General features: G+C 39.7%; 1 protein-coding gene and 1 long non-coding RNA gene across 4 annotated transcripts; one reads left to right on the top strand and one right to left on the bottom strand.

Annotated features, from left to right (window-relative positions):
• Positions 1–438: 438 nt before the first annotated feature.
• On the bottom strand, positions 439–6428 carry LOC134631419 (uncharacterized). 2 transcript variants are annotated; one of them, XR_010094396.1, is made up of 3 exons: positions 6262–6428; positions 6095–6174; positions 439–2662 (listed from the first exon to the last, which is right to left on the bottom strand). It is a non-coding gene; the product is annotated as an uncharacterized LOC134631419 (long non-coding RNA). The 2 variants fall into 2 exon arrangements; XR_010094395.1 differs by having other exon boundaries at positions 440–2464.
• A 1582-nt stretch (positions 6429–8010) lies between these two features.
• Positions 8011–15641, top strand: nr2f2 (nuclear receptor subfamily 2, group F, member 2). 2 transcript variants are annotated; one of them, XM_063479712.1, is made up of 3 exons: positions 8011–9264; positions 10249–10794; positions 12928–15641. In XM_063479712.1, exons 1-3 carry the CDS (start codon positions 8814–8816, stop codon positions 13200–13202), a joined length of 1272 nt encoding a protein of 423 aa, XP_063335782.1. In that variant the 5' UTR covers positions 8011–8813; the 3' UTR covers positions 13203–15641. The 2 variants fall into 2 exon arrangements, with proteins under 2 accessions (XP_063335782.1, XP_063335783.1); XM_063479713.1 differs by having other exon boundaries at positions 10267–10794.
• The last annotated feature ends 1243 nt before the right edge of the window (positions 15642–16884 follow it).

A 16884-nucleotide genomic window follows, 5' to 3' on the forward strand; every position in this document is an offset into this window, starting at 1 on the left:
CTTATGCTGTTTGAATACAATCAAAATAATGAAACACAGGACTGCCTTAGCCTAAGGATACAAAATAATCAAGGTTTCACAGTGGCAGTTATCTAAATGATTCTCTCATAAATCATTATAATTTAGGGGGGATGCTGCTGAAGCAACGCCATTGTCTGTGGTGCTGCTTAATTTGAGGGTCTGATAATTAGGGTAGCCTAGTTACCATGATATAACCAAAAGCCATCTTGGTATTAAAAAAAAATACAATGAATTAAATTATCGTACTTGTTTAAAAAATATATAACTGAGGGATGTCAAAGACAATGCTGTCATGCGTCAGCATCAGGTGTTTAATTTTGTCACACTAAAACATGCCAGAAAGCAACAATAGTTACACCTCCTCTCCGTGTTCTTATACTTTTACATACAAAAGGACAGATTACTCATGGACAATTACAAACAAAACAAAAACACATGAATAGAATTTGTGATATCTTCAGGTACTTAGAGTTTTTTATTTCTATAGTTATTTCCAGTCAGTTTGTTTAACATTACAGTTGTTTGCTCGTTTATTTTCACAGTTCACATTTAGAAGATGCACTTTTACCTTTGGGCAATCATCCCGCTACTGCACAGCTTGAAGTACTACATACTGAATTCATTTACTGTTTTGTGACTTCTAGTAGTATGTTCAAGAGTTTGCATTAATAACAAAATGCTAATCCCAACCCTCATTCATTAGCGGATAAGAAGTGTGGTAGCGAAATATAGTTGCTACACACTGATCTGAAAACTTTGTATATCAAATACACACTGTTCAACATATATTTCATATCACAATAAGACATTCTTTTTTTCAACCTCTGCACATTATCACAACATTTTTACAACTCCCCTCTCAATTTATTGTAAGAAAAACAAGTCTAATATTCAACTCAGTAAGTGTTGCGGCTCACGTTCTAAAATAAAGCTAAAAGTAGCTCTTGTATGTCCTCGTGTGAAGATAAAGTAACTGAGATAAACAATGCATGATTTTTGGTTTCAAATGGCTTTCACTCTCGAAGTCATGAAATTTTCTTCTTCTTATGTCGAGTCATTACCGATGTGGAGGTCTTTCCAGATCCCATTCACCTTCCATCTTGTGTTTATTCCCTCCCTTATAGACCACTGAACAAATGTGGATTAAATGTGACTTTAAAAAGTGGCATTGCAATATTTGCTATTATAGAACATGTTTTGATAACGAATGCTGAATAAGTGTCTGTGGAGATGTGGTTAAAATTGTCGATATTCATGGACTGCTGGTTTTGGTCATAGTTACAGTATCAATGACTGCAGTGCTTTTACAATGACATGCATTTTGATGACAGAACATTTATTCTGGATTGATTTCTCAGTCTGCATTTCTTGGGTTCAGAAGTGGTTCAAGTTATATTGCACAGCTACAGCTTACGTGCGACTGTGTTAAAACCCCGTAAGTCACATAAATCTCAAAACTGACAAATGCTTCTCAGTTTTGAAACTTAGAGTAAAACTGCAGAAGCTGTAGTTGGATAATCAAAACGTTCCTTAATTTGTACTTTACTCCTAATCATTAAATTACAAGAGATGCGTATAGGATATTGTAATTTTTTTTACAATAACGCCACAGGAATATCATTCAAATATAAAATGAATAGGACTTTATTATCTTAATTTCAGTGAGCATCGTTAGCGCCTTAAAAGTGCCAAAAAACCAAGCATCCTGCAAAATTACTAGAGCAAGACACTGATAGCTCATAGATTTAAGGCAAACAATCACAGTAAAACTGGAAAACCTCATTCTTAACATGTATGATACAGTAGGTGCTATAAAGAGAAAAGCAGTCAAAACACAGCTCATATCTTAAAACTTTATTAGTGGCAAATGTTGCAAATTGATATTATACACAATACTATTTAATTAACTTCTTGACTAACATATAAAACATTAATGCTTAACTGGTTATCTCATAACTTTACGTGGTAGACCATCACATAAAAACTGTGTATTTCCGAGATCTCACAAATGCGAGACCTCATGCTACAAACATTAAAGTTATTCAGTAAGGAAGGAACATATACGAAAATCACTAAACTGGAGATACAAGGCTTTTAAAACAGAAGCAGTTTGAAATAAGTGGTTAATCAAATACCGGCTGATTATCATTTGAGAATGTAAGCTGCTGTTATAGCTATAAATGACTGTAAATGACCTTCAAGAAAAGAAACAACACACTTTAACACTGAATAGCTGTAACGGTAAGGTGAAGCTGAAGTAAGCCTCCACTACATCCGTTTGTGTAGTTTTTACATATCCCCCACTGCTACCACATTACACCTTGAGTTACAGTAATTCAATACACTGTCTGCTGCCTTTGGGGCCACATGTGAGCCACGTCTGGCTCGAGACTGAATGCTGCTACGGCTTTCTCTCTTCTTTCTTCTCCCAAACTTTTTCTCTCTGAGTGCATGAAAAAAAAAGTGTGAAGCAAGCGGACTGCCCACTCTTCTCTTTCAAAAAGAAAAGTGACGGGCTCAAAGAGACACATATCACAAGTGCCTGGTACAACTGCACTGTTGTACTGATGGTCACCGTACAGCTCCACTGGGACAGATGGGATTTAATCTGCTTGGCCGATGGGCACTTCAGCAGCAGTTTCTGGGGGTTAGAGAGCACTTATCACACAATTCCCCTACCCAGACTTTCCCAGCGAGTCCTTGGAGTTAAACCATTGACCCTCTGGTCATTGCTGCTACAATGCTGCTGCCTGAAGTAATCATCATGCATGCTCCATCTATGCAGTCTTTAGCAGCCAAAACAACACATCGCTTACAACACTCATCTTTCTCTCTCTACAGTTTTGATCACTTTAAACCTAACAGCAATGATTCAAACCAAAAGCATTTACAAATACATTAAGAGCATGCTGGCAGTCAGCCTAAAGAATTCATTGAGACAAATTGATCCCTATCTGTTTAAACTGGCACTATAATCTGTCATTGGCAAATTGAACACAGTGAGCTATCTGGGATCTATTGCCTTTTTAGATAGTGGCCCTTGGGGCAAGCAGACAGAGAGAAAGTGATCCACGCCGCTGAATGAACTCTATGTAAGGTTTTCAATTGAAACATGCATGTCTGCTTATACGAACACACTTTAAAACACACCTTTTTCCTCACACTCCACATAGCTAAATGCTTTTATACTGCCTGCACGCGTATGCCGTCAACTTGCTTGCACACATACCACATTTATAATAAGGGGCTGTTACTGGAGGTAGTAGAATGCTGTTTTTTGTGACTAAATTAAAATTACATTTACATCAGAAAAACAAGCACAGTACTCTTTAAACCTTACAAAATCCCTGTTTAGAGCAATATAACCATTAAAGTATTCATATCAAAATAAACTACAGTGTACGTCTGGTCAGGATAAAAGCCATAGGAAATAAAATAAAATAAAACAAATTCTATATTAATGGTGTAATTAAGTTAAGTTTGTTTATTTATCATAAAAATGTAAACCTTAAAATATCCCTACATCATGCTACTTTTCTTATGCTGCCTTTTTGTTCTTTGGTCCTGTAATAATGTGGGTAAAAAAATAATAAAATAAAATAAAAAATTTGAATATTTGGTTTGTTTCTTTTTTCCCTACCCATAATATCACAAAGACCTACCATTCCAAAGAGTCAACCTTTACCGGAGGTAAAAGGTACCGATTGATATTCAATGCAACAGATGAAAGTCCCATGAAATATGGGACACATCCACCATAATCAAATGAAGGAGAAACAATTTGGAGGTGTTAAGTTTTTTTTGTTTTGTTTTTTTGTTTCTTTTTTTGGCTCTTTGTTTTGTTTTTTATACTAATGTGTGTGTTATGCTTGTAATCTTTTTGACGTGCTGCCTTTTTAACTAGAAAATAATCAGCTTATAAGTTATCTGAAATTCTTTCTTCATTTATGATAGTTTGATTTAAATTGTGGGCAAAAACATGACCAATATCTCTCTTCGGGGTGTTTTTAAGCGGCACAGTTTAGTTTCTGTCTTGATTCCACACAGTCATCTAATTCAATCAGACTCTTGAAGTTGATTAGCCTGGTTAACCTTTGCTCCTGCTCGGGTCTGGAAGGGTTAATCAGGCCGGGAACTTGGAGACCTCCGGGTCAGTATCCCTCTATCTGCATGAAGGACTTGGTGGAGGAAGATTAAAGTCAACTTTTTTTTTTCATTTTTGACTTTTAGCACAAGTGTGAGAGAGCTCTTTGGCCGTCAGCAGTTCAATTTTCTTTTTTAGATCTTGGTGCGTTTTAGAAGCATATTTGTAGGAATTAAATTTTTTTTAAACTAAATTCGGTTTTTAGTATATGTCTATAACGTTTTGCAGAATATAATCACGTCGGAGCGCACTTCCCAGTTTAACCTGATACTGGAGGGAAAGCTTTTCCTCTGCACGCCCGTAAATCTCAAGAATTGTCTATCTCGCTATCGATTAATTTAACTGCAATCATTCCAATCAGCACATCTCCTGTCCCGTGTTCCAGAGACTGTGCTTTGTTTTACTAACAATAATAAAGTGATTTAGTCCTTTCTCCCTGCCAGAGCATGGGAAATCGTTAAAGATCTAGCTATTTGTCTGTGATCAGTAAATATTTAGTGCAGGCGACATCCTCTGTCTCCTCTTAATCGATACTGATCCCGTTGGGCAGCGCAATTGTTATGTGCATGCAGGCTTGCTGAGCATATACTGCTTTTATCCTCTGCTTGAAAAGGAGAACCAGTACAAATCACACAGGAAACTTTTAAATCCGCGAATTAAGAAAAACTGCAGGACAAGAGTTCTGAAGTGGGGGGTCTAATAGTTAAGCAGTTGTGCTGCTGTGGGAACGTTTATGCGTTAAGAAAATAGTGCGCAAATTTCTGTGCATATTTACGCGTGGTTCATTGGGCAGTCATAATTTATATATAGGCCTTCCTACTATCTGCCTAATGCATACATGCTAAAGGAGTATCTGCTAAAAGGTTAATTACCCTTTTATGTCATTACTGACGCAAACATATTTCTTAATACTATTAATAATAATAATAATAATAATAATAATAATAATAATAATAATAATATTAATTCATGTATTAGCATTTTGTAGGATAAAGTTAGAGCATTTATTAAATTATTTATGCTGAATTAATTTTTACGTGTTTAATAATAGCTTGGCTGATATTGCGTCTTGGCTTGCTTTCTCCATATATTTCCTAATATGCAAAATCTCATAAAGCTTGCTCGCCATACTTAAAGACAGGTGTCTGTTCTGACTTCACCCCCTCCCTTTCTCCTCAATAGCCCACACAAAGCAGCGGCGTACGAGCGCGTTTTGGCCATATTACTGTAGGAGAGAAAAAGGCGCACAGGATCTCTCTCTCTCTCTCTGCCTGCTGTAAAGCTTACTTATCATTTCCAGAGGCAATCAAATGATATTCTGCTCGGACGACACGTCAACTTATATTTCCAGTCTCTCGCCTAACAACACATGACGTGAATCAGTTGTTTGTTTTGGCTCTCCAAAGTTTTTGCATGATCAGACATTGCAATTTTCCAATAAACAGCGTGCTTTTTGTGTCTGATCCCGTCTGTTGGAGAGGAAGCTTTGCCAGCTTCAGTCTGAGCACTGTGTCGAAAAAGAGAAGACTAAATATATTCTGAATAAGAGAGAAGATGCATCCCGCTACGGACGAATCAGCAACATATGCATTTGGTAGGTTTGTTACTATAAGAATACAGCCTCCTGCCTCACTATCACTATCGGGTAACTTTATGAATGGGTGTTTGCAAACTAGTTGGGCTTGATGCGATTCGTCATATAAATTAACGCTGCGATAATAGGCAGAGATGACTGACGGAGTCGTCCGTAGTCAATGCGCATTGTAGAAGCATCGTATATATGTAGTCTACGTTATGCTCCGTCTGCAGCATACGTCTTTTATTTCAAGAGATGAGCCTATTTAATATGAGATTTAATTGTGAGCAGAAGGATAAAGCATTGCAACATTGCTGATTTATCATAATAAAGCATACAAATCGCATACTTACCATTTGAAGCAAAACTGGGTCCTCGATAAGCCAGTACCTTGCGGAGTATTTTATTTACAGACTTTCCATGTTCACGGGATCTGTAAATAAAACCGACAAAATAGTAATGCAGACAAAATATAATCGGCTAATTTGTTCTAGAATAAAGACACAATTGGTCTATATACCACCGCTGGGACTGCCTGAAGTGGCAAAAAGTAAATCCAACTTTGGCAACTCTCAAAGGTTTGCCGTCCAAGTCATGTAAAACAGAATTTAAACAAACAGTCATCAGTTTAAAATGGTGCTCGTTAGTTTGGTCGATGCGAGAGAGCAGACTGAATCGGTTTCCGTGTCCGACGGCTCCTCTAAATTGAATCTTATTTGAAGCAAAAAAAATTCATACGCTAGGGGGCACCCATATACTGTAATAGATCCTGGGACAATGCATGCATGCTGCTGCTGCTGCTGCTGCTGCTCTCTCTACAGGCTAACACAGTGACCGGGCTGTAGGTTCATCTGGAGGGCTCTGTAAAGTTTTACCTGCAGTTCAAGTTTGATAGCCTCAGGCCACGGTGAAAGTGAATCAGCCCCGTTTAAATACATACAAATATCAATAATAATACATTATTATTATTATTAACCATGTGGGCACATCCATTCTCCCCCTTGTTACAAACACAGCATCGTTTACTTTGTTTCTAATCGTCATTAAAAGAAGATGTTTTCATTTTATTTATTTTAGTGAGCAAAAATCCGACAAGTATTAAGGTATCGTTTTTGTGTGGCGTGTCAATACGGGGACTCTACTTTCACCCTAGCCTTAAAATGAAGGGCATGGCCTTTGACCTCGAGTGACATTTTAATTGTGCTCCGCATTTAAAGCTGTAGTCGTCTCAAGCTCTGACCACATATACAGACAAAACTGTCTTTGGAGAAATCATGCTTTTGGACCTCCTGACCATGCAGATGATTAATATTTGTGACTTGCGGGATTTTTTTGTTAGGCAACGGCGAGCTGTGGGATGATTTCACTAGGTGATAGCGACGATTTCACGAGAGATGTGGATTGTGATGTGTAGCACCTGGTACGATTAGAAAGCACTAATATGTACTATTAGCCTGGTAGAAATATAGAGGTTTGTTTAAAATGAGAAATAAAGAAATCCAGGTGGCGTTTTCTTCTCTTCTTCTTTAAATGGGGAGCGACCTTATTCGGTGTCTGGTTTTACAGTGTGCATGGAAAGACAAATCGAAGCCTACACTTGTTTTGATTTTTTATGTGCATTTATTATCAATAATAATAAACATGTTATTTGGTCTAGATAACAGCATCACCAGTCTTAAATTAACGTAGCCCATCACACAGAGCGAAAGCCTTTTTTGTTTCTTTTGTGTGTTGTTTTTTCATTCATTCAGCAGTGGAGTCTGTCTTTATATCCACATACCTAAAGGATCAAGACTGTAATGAACACAGATCATGCCAAGAAGGTGCATCTGTGTCTCAGGGATGAGAATTTTTTTTTTTTTTTTTTTAAATCCTATCTTCTTGTATATTTCAGCTTGTTATAGGGTTACCGGATATACTGTAGCGCGACACGATGCAGTGCATTGAATTATTGATATTTTCCTTTCCCCCCCCCCTTGAAATTGCTAAAGCTTTACCAGGCTGCATGTGAGTATACCTTATAGTCTGGGTGATTTGAGTGACTATCAGTGAATACTCGTTCCGAAAAGCGTCTCTTTTTAGGACCAAGCGGCCCTCTCGACCTCCATGCTGGCTCTGGCAAGGTACCAAGTAGCACAAGTGCCGACTAGCCAATGGGGTTCAGGGGGAGGTCCCTGAGCTCTGACCAGTCAAACACACTCTCCTTCCTTATATGGCAGCAGATCTCCATGGTAACGTGTGCTAAGTTGCAGCAGTCGTGTCAAAGTTCACTATATAGAGAGCTCAGTGAGCTGATCAGAGAGAAAGCATTCTGCCAGCCCGGCTCCTACCAATCGCAAATCACTTCCTAACCTCCGCCTTTTTAACATATTTGATCACTTTGATTCTCTTCTCCTTTTTCCTATTATTTTTCAGTGCACGGAGGAGGTTTGTAGGTTGTGATCCTTGTTTTTTTATGTTTTTTGTTTTAGTGCTTTCGCTTTTTTGGGGGAGAGTTGTCTTCATATTCCAAGCTCTCAAAACATTGGCTTCAGCTGCGCGCTTGCTGGCGCTACCTCACAAGGAGAAAAGGAAGAAGACGCAGTTTTTTTCTTTTCTTTTTTTTTACCCAGTTGGTGATTTTCTCCAAGACTTGTGCTGGAACTTGATAGTAGCTGCTACAGTGTGCTCACTAATTGTTTTATGCTGCTGCGAGCACGGTCTTATCAACCTGCTCCATCATCCACTGACTAGCCCATGCTACCTCGGTTGGTTATTTTTGAATATTTAACCCACCTTTTCCCATTGATGGGTGTACTGGATGGCTGACTGTAAGCGCCCCTGGACTTGGCCTTTAAGCGCAAGGCAGCGACTCAGCTCGCCATCGCATCAGTTTTGAAAACGTGCTTCGGCAACGTCTCCAACAGCAATAAATCGACAGTTTTCGGGAGATTCAGACTGGATTCAGCGTAGGCTAGATCTGGCATTTTGTGTGTCCGACTGTTAATCACAGTTTACCGCGTTTCCTTGAGACATTATTCACCGCGACACCAAAACGGCAGACAAAAAGTTTCTTTACGTTGACTGATAGATATGGCAATGGTAGTGTGGAGAGGCTCCCAGGACGATGTGGCTGACACCCAAGGCACCCTTTCCTCGCAAACCCAAGGAGGACTATCTCTTCCCACACCTCAAGCAGGCCAGTTGAATTTGACAGCCTCTCAGGTCGCCCCTCCGACCCCTCAGACTCCGGTCCAAGGACCCCCGAACAACACACAGTCCACGCCGACGAACCAGACGTCGCAGCAGTCGGAGAAACAGCCACAGCACATTGAATGCGTGGTCTGTGGGGATAAATCTAGTGGCAAACACTATGGCCAGTTTACTTGCGAGGGGTGCAAGAGCTTCTTCAAACGGAGCGTACGACGGAACCTCACTTACACATGCCGTGCCAACAGGAATTGTCCAATCGACCAACACCACCGCAATCAGTGTCAGTACTGCCGCCTCAAAAAATGCCTTAAAGTCGGCATGAGACGGGAAGGTATTGGGATTTTTTGTTCTCTTATCCATGTGTGTGTTTGTGCGTTTGTAGGTTTTAGACATCGAACCATATCATGTCGCCCCCACAGCATGTTTCCTCTCCCGACTATTCCCTCCAAGGTTGTGCGGCTGGAGCACGCAATGGAGCCGCTCTCTGCCTGTGGTCGAGACGGGGCTCTCCGGATGTTCCTTTTAGCCATGCATTACAGTGTCTAGCGCCAGTGCGTTATAGCTCTGCATTTGACAAATACGAACCCACCCGTGGCCAAACTGAAGCTGCCGAATATAATGTGATACCGTGACTGCCGTAGAGATACATCTGTGTTGAATTTATGATACAATAGCCCTCTGCGCTATTATGGCGAGTGGCGAATTAAGAGATAGCGTGTTCTGGCTACATCTCCACATCTTGCCGCTTGCCTTGTTCTCTGTGTCTTAAGCTGGACATTAGCGTGACACTGTGCGTTTAAAAAAAGAACGACCGCGCTCCGTCTAACCCGGAGAAATTATCTGAATTTTAGTCTAAAATAGGCCTTCGTGTATGGGGTAAAACGAGATGGATTGCTAAGTAGGTTAAGGGTTAAACATGCAAGGTCTCCCTTGCCCTCTTTGTGTTCCTTCACAGCCAGCTCATGTTGCTGTTGCTGAATAACAACAATTTAAAGCTAGACATGTGCGAGGCTTGTCTTAATTGTGTTTAAAGCGCATCCCTGTTTTTTTTTTAAATTTATATATATGTATATTCAGTGTACGGTTTCTCACACTACAGCCCCTTTATTATCAAGGCACTGTGTCTTTTCTCTTTTTAAACTCGGGCAATAATGTGTGTGTGTGTGTGTGTGTTTTGATCCTGCACAGGCTAGTAAACAGCCTGGCGTTCAGATTTCAGTTTTCTGCACTTTAAAATACTGTACTGTTTAACAGCCACCCTTAATGCTCAGAATGTCTGTGATCATTTGTAGAATTCAGGCTTCAATATCTGTAGTTTCTCTTTTTACTGCAGCCGTGCAAAGGGGACGGGTGCCACCCACACAGCCACACCACGGTCAGTTCGCCTTGACAAATGGAGACCCACTCCACTGCCATTCCTACTTATCCGGATATATCTCTCTTCTGTTGAGAGCGGAGCCCTACCCGACGTCCCGGTATGGCAGTCAGTGCATGCAACCCAACAACATAATGGGTATCGAGAACATTTGTGAACTAGCAGCCAGGATGCTCTTCAGTGCCGTGGAGTGGGCCAGGAATATTCCCTTCTTTCCAGACCTTCAGATCACAGACCAGGTGGCTCTGCTGAGGTTGACGTGGAGTGAGTTATTTGTGCTCAACGCCGCGCAGTGCTCCATGCCCCTGCATGTGGCTCCTCTCCTAGCGGCGGCTGGCCTTCACGCCTCCCCCATGTCTGCGGACAGAGTGGTGGCCTTTATGGACCACATTAGGATCTTCCAAGAACAAGTGGAAAAGCTCAAAGCTTTGCACGTTGACTCTGCTGAATATAGCTGCTTAAAGGCAATTGTGCTCTTCACCACAGGTAAGACAATAGACTGCTCACTCAAGTTCAGTGTGTGTGAATGTCACTAACCTGCACACTGACATCAGCTAAATCAACGCTGACCTAAATATATTAGCACTGGCCAGATGCTGTTGCTTGTATTAGATGAACGCTGTACTTAAACGTTCACCTATGCTGCCTTCATGGCCAAGGGCTTTCAGACAGACCCTAGGCTACTCAATTATAAAATCACTCGATTGATCAACTGATTTATCAGACACATGCGCTAGGATAAAATGAAAATGGTGGAATGACCACACCAGATCTATCTTGGTTTAAATGAACAACAAATCAGAGGAAAGTATGCCCAGACACACACACACACACACACACACACATAAAACCCACTGCAAATTAAGCTCGAGTTAAATAAAACTGATAACTCCGCAATAATTGCTTCAGGCATCATAAAATCGAGATATTAGAACTCTTTTGGAGACTCAAATAGCCTGCAGATGAATTTCTACACTTGGGCTTTTCGGCCATTTATCATTGTGTGTATACCCCACGTCTTGTTTGTAGGAAATGACAGATATAAATGATGTCAGGCTACGAGGGGGAGGGGAATAGAAAAAGAAAGACAAGCCTAATGTCCCATTTGCACACAGTAAAAGCACTGCCCAGGTTTCAACGCTTCCTTGTCATTTAGGTGGCATACATGTGCTACCATAAAAAATACATAAATAAATAAAAAACATGGACACCCATATATTTGCAAAAATGAGAGAGTCTAACAGCATTGTGTGAAATTGCGCAGTGACAAGAGGGGCGGCTTTAATTTTTATTTGCAGAAATATTCTCTCCGCCTTGTAAGATTCAGGGCGTCTCTGGACTCGCTCGAGAACTGGGTCATGACCTAAACATAACCCAAACTTCCCGGCTATTTTGTTACATTAGCTACACCGTTAAAGGAGAAGAAAAAAAATTAAAAGAAAAAAAAAGTAGGGAAGAGATTTACAAGGTTTCACCGACGACTGAATGCATGTCTTTGAAATGATACCATACCTGCAAGCCATCAGTCTTTGTATTTCATTTAGCTGTGGCAATCTTCAAGTGAGCTCATGGTGGCTGGTTAGTTAGCCCTTTCTGAAATAAAATCACAGTTCATGTCATTGAATTTTACTGTCAAGGCTTTACACGTCCACGATGGCTTAATTTGTCTCCTCCATACCTGAGTCCCGGAGGCTTGAACGTGAGCTGTGTGCTGTAGCCTGAGTGACACGCCTTTGCTACTTTGGTGGTTTGGTTGTTGTCATGCATCAACTTTACAAACTTACCCAATGTGCGTACAAGCGTTTTTGGCACATTATCAGCTGCCGCCCACATGCAGCAGCATAGATAGTGATTCTGCGTCTCCGATGGTATAGTATGACGGCAGCTCCGTAGGCTATGGGCCCTTTTTTTTTTCTCGCGAGCTAAATCTCTGCTCACTAAAGGTCAGTAGGTCTCCCTGTCTTTCCCTCTCTCCTCCCTCACCCCCACCCCTCTCTACCTCGCACTGCCTCTGACTGTGAAAGATACAGGCCCATCTGAAACACAGTCTTTAACTATGAATATGCTTAATTATTTAGTTCACTTTTAAATGGCTTTATCGGGGAAAATCCAGATAATAATAGCGACGAAAGGAGAAACAGAATTAATATGACGAGGGAAGCAAGGCTCTCATTTTTATCTGCCCCTGTAAGATGGCAAGTACCCCCCCCCCCCCTTTTTTTTTTCATAAATTAAACACACGCAAATAAGAAAAGAAAAATCAAAGTAAATAGTTTCAACAAAATAAATTGGCATGCATGCTGAAGCGTATTTTGGTTAATGGTGCCTTACATTATTTGCTTAGCGTAATGCTATGGTTATTGCATTATTGTCATATAATAATTTGTTATTATTTTTTAAATCGATATTTATTAAATCAAGCCTTGAGACCGTTCAGCTACACTTTTACATGTAATGTTGAGATTTTTATTCTGCAAATAATTGATTTTTTTTTTTTTTTTTATGTGACAGGCTATCAATTTTCGCTGTAGTGTATCACCACAGTGGGAAAAAGCTCCTAGTGAGAGAAACACTTTAGGTTACACTTTATTAATGTTTATTTGCTTTCCCCCCTCTCAGATGCTTGTGGGCTCTCAGATGTGGCCCATGTGGAAAGTTTGCAGGAGAAGTCCCAGTGCGCCCTGGAGGAATATGTCCGGAGCCAGTATCCCAACCAGCCAACACGGTTTGGGAAGTTGTTACTCCGCTTGCCTTCCCTCCGCACAGTCTCTTCCTCGGTCATAGAACAATTATTTTTCGTCCGATTGGTAGGTAAAACCCCCATTGAAACTCTCATCAGGGATATGTTGCTTTCGGGGAGCAGTTTTAACTGGCCTTACATGCCAATTCAGTAAACCAAGAAGGCGACGAACAAACAAAAGGTAGGGTTGGGGGGCTGCGAGACTACAATGATTATAGCTGCTTTTGTGGAAGGAATAAAAAAAAAAAACAACCGGCTGTTACACGGGGCTGGCTTTCATGAAGAAAGACATTGACGTAAATGACTGTGAATTCCCCCCCTACTCAAAAAAAAAAAAAAATTGAGACATCCATTGAACTTTCAAAATGGCAGATACATGCTCCCAGTGTTCATGCAGAACAACCTGCTTCGATCCTTTTTTTTAATGAAAGAAGAAAATGAGAAAAAAGGGAAAGGGGATTCTGTTGATCCGTGTGAGGAAATTTTAAGTATTAAGTGCATTTAAAAATGAAAATTTGGGTTAAAAGAGAAACTGGAGAAAGGGAAAATACGAAACGTGAATTTTCTTTTCTCAGATGACTTGTCCTGTGTCCATGTATAGCTGTGTTTTGTACTTTCTTTGTTCCTCCTTTCTGGTTCCAAACCGGCCTATGTGATTTCTGTAGTACAGGTGGTGTTATTTTCTAAGACAATGGTTTATTTTGAAAAAGGTGAAATAATGAAAAAAAAGAAAGGAAAAAAAGTTCTAAAAAGAATTAAAACCACAGCAATAGGAGAATAGGCTTATGATCTAGGCTTAACGCTGCAAACGCACTTATGTTGTTAGGATGACCAATCTGGACAAAAGGGAGTTTTTTTTTTTCTTCTTCTTCTTCTTTTTTTCTTTTTTGGAGTTCATGTTAAACTTTATGACCCAGCGGAAACACTTCGCTCTTTATTACTATGAAGTTACAGGATCCACTTTTGTTTTCCACTCCTGCTTTTAACTAAAGCTGCATAAGCTCTCTTAAATTTTTAAATTAATTAGTTTGACGCTGACAGACATGAGGGCTTTACACGATTTTAATTATTTGGCGAATAATCTTCCCAGTTTCATCCAGCTCTGAATATTTGGCTTCAGTTCCCCAATTGGATACAATAATAATAATATTTTTTCTTAAAAAGGAAATTTTTAGATGTTGCCTAGACCTGCTGTTCTAAAAGGTATGTAAAATAGGTTGCTCTAAATGCAGTACATGCGCATTTAAGAGCTTTTGCAGAAGCTGAAAACTGTACTGAAAGCATAGTTGGCTTGCTTGAAGAAAAAAAAAAGTTGGAGAGGTCAAGGGTCATAAAAGTTTGAAGCCTAGCCAGAGTAGTGTTTAATAGCAGTATTATTACAGCGTCCCTGAAATGTCACCCTTTATTCACTTCAAGCATTAAGTGCCTGACAAGCATAGTGTGATTTCTTATCAAAACGTTGTTAAAGTAGGCCTACAACATTTTTTTTTTTTTGGGGGGGGGACACAATTAGATATGAAACTTCAGTCATGTATTTCACTTGAAAAAACTGATTAGAGGCAGTATTCTTGTAAATATAGGTCAATTCATTTCAACGAGTTTTTTCCTTCATACAAAGTATATGTGATTAAGAAAAATCTGTGGTTGCCATTTTTTTTTCTTCTCGGTAATACAACGTCTTCAAAATTGAGTGGCAGACTTAGCTAGTAGCACTGAAAGTTATGTTTTTAATGTATATACATATTACTACAAATGTTTTCTTTTTCATGTATATTTAGACTGTGAATGCATGGCCACAGGTCGCTAACCTATTTTACCTTTGATATATAAATGTAAATGTTTTTCTCTCTTTCTTTCACTCTTTTTTTGGACTGTATAGATATAATCTGTGCATTCAGTACACTAGCCCTTGTATTTAAAGCAACAGAAAAAGAAAAAGAAAAGAAACGACGTTCATTATTAGGCTACAGACTTAAACAGGGTGAGCAGGTTTGGGGACAAAAAAATTTAGAAAAAATCTAAAAAAAAAAAAAAAAAAAAAAAGGAGCTGATATTTTAACTTTAGTGTTATGGCTCCTTTTGGTCTCTGACAGGTGCCGTGGTGTGCATGCGCGTGTGCGAGAACGTGTGTGTGTGTGTGTGTGTGTGAGTGCGTGCGCGTGTGTGTGCGTTTGGAAGCTAGCAATTTTGTCCTTGTTTTGAGGCTTTTCTTCAACACACACATACAAAAAAAACACAAAAAAACACCATGTTGTGGTTGAATTAAAAGGGATCACTGATTGAACACTGATCTTTGGCTGTTCGGAGCCACATATGGACCAGAGAATGATACATGATTGTAATTATGAACAGTTTAAACTGACCCACGTTTTTATATAAATATATAAAAATATATGACTGCAGGGTATTGATAACGTATAGATACTTTTTTTATCATTATTATTATTATTATTATTATTAATTGCAAGTGATATATGTGAGTGTGTGTGAAAGTTTATAGTTGAACACAATTCTTGTTTGTTTGTGTTAGCTTATTGTAAACAAGCATTCTGCTGTAAATTTGTTCTTGGTATTAAATTATAATTTATGAATTTGAAAACACCAGTTTTTCATGGTTTCTTTTTTTAACTTCCCAAACTTTATGTGTGAACTTGTCCTTGTATGGGTGTGCGTGCGCGCGCGTGCGCGCGTGGGGTGTGTGTGGTCGGTTGAAGGTGGTGCTGGTGGTGGTGGAGGGGGAAGGGGGGATGACTGGAGTCAATTTGCTGTAGCAGGATGTTGCCCTTTTGCCCTTTGAAAGTGATTAATGAATTACAAAATAATTAATCAATCCGGCAACAGGCCCGCTCAGTACCTTAACCCCCCCCCCACCCCCTTTTTTATTTTTATTTTTAATTTTCCTATAAGGTTATATTTCCTAAATCCCGATCTCTAAATTACCAAACTGTTTGGAAAATGATGGATTCAAGGTTGCTGTCTGTTAAAGCCCAGAAATGGGATACCACTTGTAATAAGGCGCAGTGCCTCAATAGATAATAACATTTCATAACAGTAGCCCGCCCTCACACGGGACTGCGACCATAGTGCAGGAAATACCAAACCCTGCCTTCCCACCGCTTTATCTGCGGAATAAAGTTTCACCTTTGTACGCTCGCATAAATATTAATGGGCGGAATTTATATAGGAGCCTGTACATCATGCATAGTATCAAAATAAGATAAATCGTATTGAAAGGGAAACCGCTTTGAATGATTTCATGAATATAGAATTGCTTTCTATCGCTGGCAGTCGTTTAGGTTATTATGCTCTGCTTTTTATTTTTACTTCCAACCGATTCCCTGGGCTTCATCAACACTACCAGAACTTCCTGAACTATAGGCGGCATAATGCACATCATCGTTATCGTTGCTGTTATGTGTGTGAGAAACTCGAGAAGTGGATGTAAAGGTTTACAGTGCCAGCTATTTACACGCACTCTGACGCTAAAACCGTTTGCCCTATAATTATTATTAGTATTGGCTTAGTTGGAAGTTAAGTCTGAAGTAGAATTAGCCTTGTTGTGCAGAAGCTTTATCAGGATCGGTATGAAAGCCAACTTCACCACATTTTTTCCCTGCCGCTGCTGCTGGTGTGTATCTGTGAGTGCGCCTGTGTGGTTGTGTTGCTGTTGATAATGAAGAAAATGATGATTATAATGTGGCGCTGATGTTCTTTTATCACTGGCTTCTTGCTGAAAGCGCTATTTATCCATACAGTGGTGCTTCCCCTGTTTGTCCAACCAAGCTGTCCCTGAGGTATAGCCTACACTGGGGCCAAACTAAGCCCATACTGATAAT

Source organism: Pelmatolapia mariae, linkage group LG7, assembly GCF_036321145.2.
Source record: "Pelmatolapia mariae isolate MD_Pm_ZW linkage group LG7, Pm_UMD_F_2, whole genome shotgun sequence".
Taxonomy (NCBI): domain Eukaryota; kingdom Metazoa; phylum Chordata; class Actinopteri; order Cichliformes; family Cichlidae; genus Pelmatolapia; species Pelmatolapia mariae.

Coding starts and splice junctions, on each gene's coding strand:
- nr2f2 (XM_063479712.1), top strand. CDS start 8,814: ATGGCAATGGTAGTGTGGAGAGGCTCCCAGGACGATGTGGCTGACACC. Junction 9,265..10,248: donor AGTCGGCATGAGACGGGAAG/GTATTGGGATTT, acceptor CAATATCTGTAG/TTTCTCTTTTTACTGCAGCC. Junction 10,795..12,927: donor AATTGTGCTCTTCACCACAG/GTAAGACAATAG, acceptor CCCCCCTCTCAG/ATGCTTGTGGGCTCTCAGAT.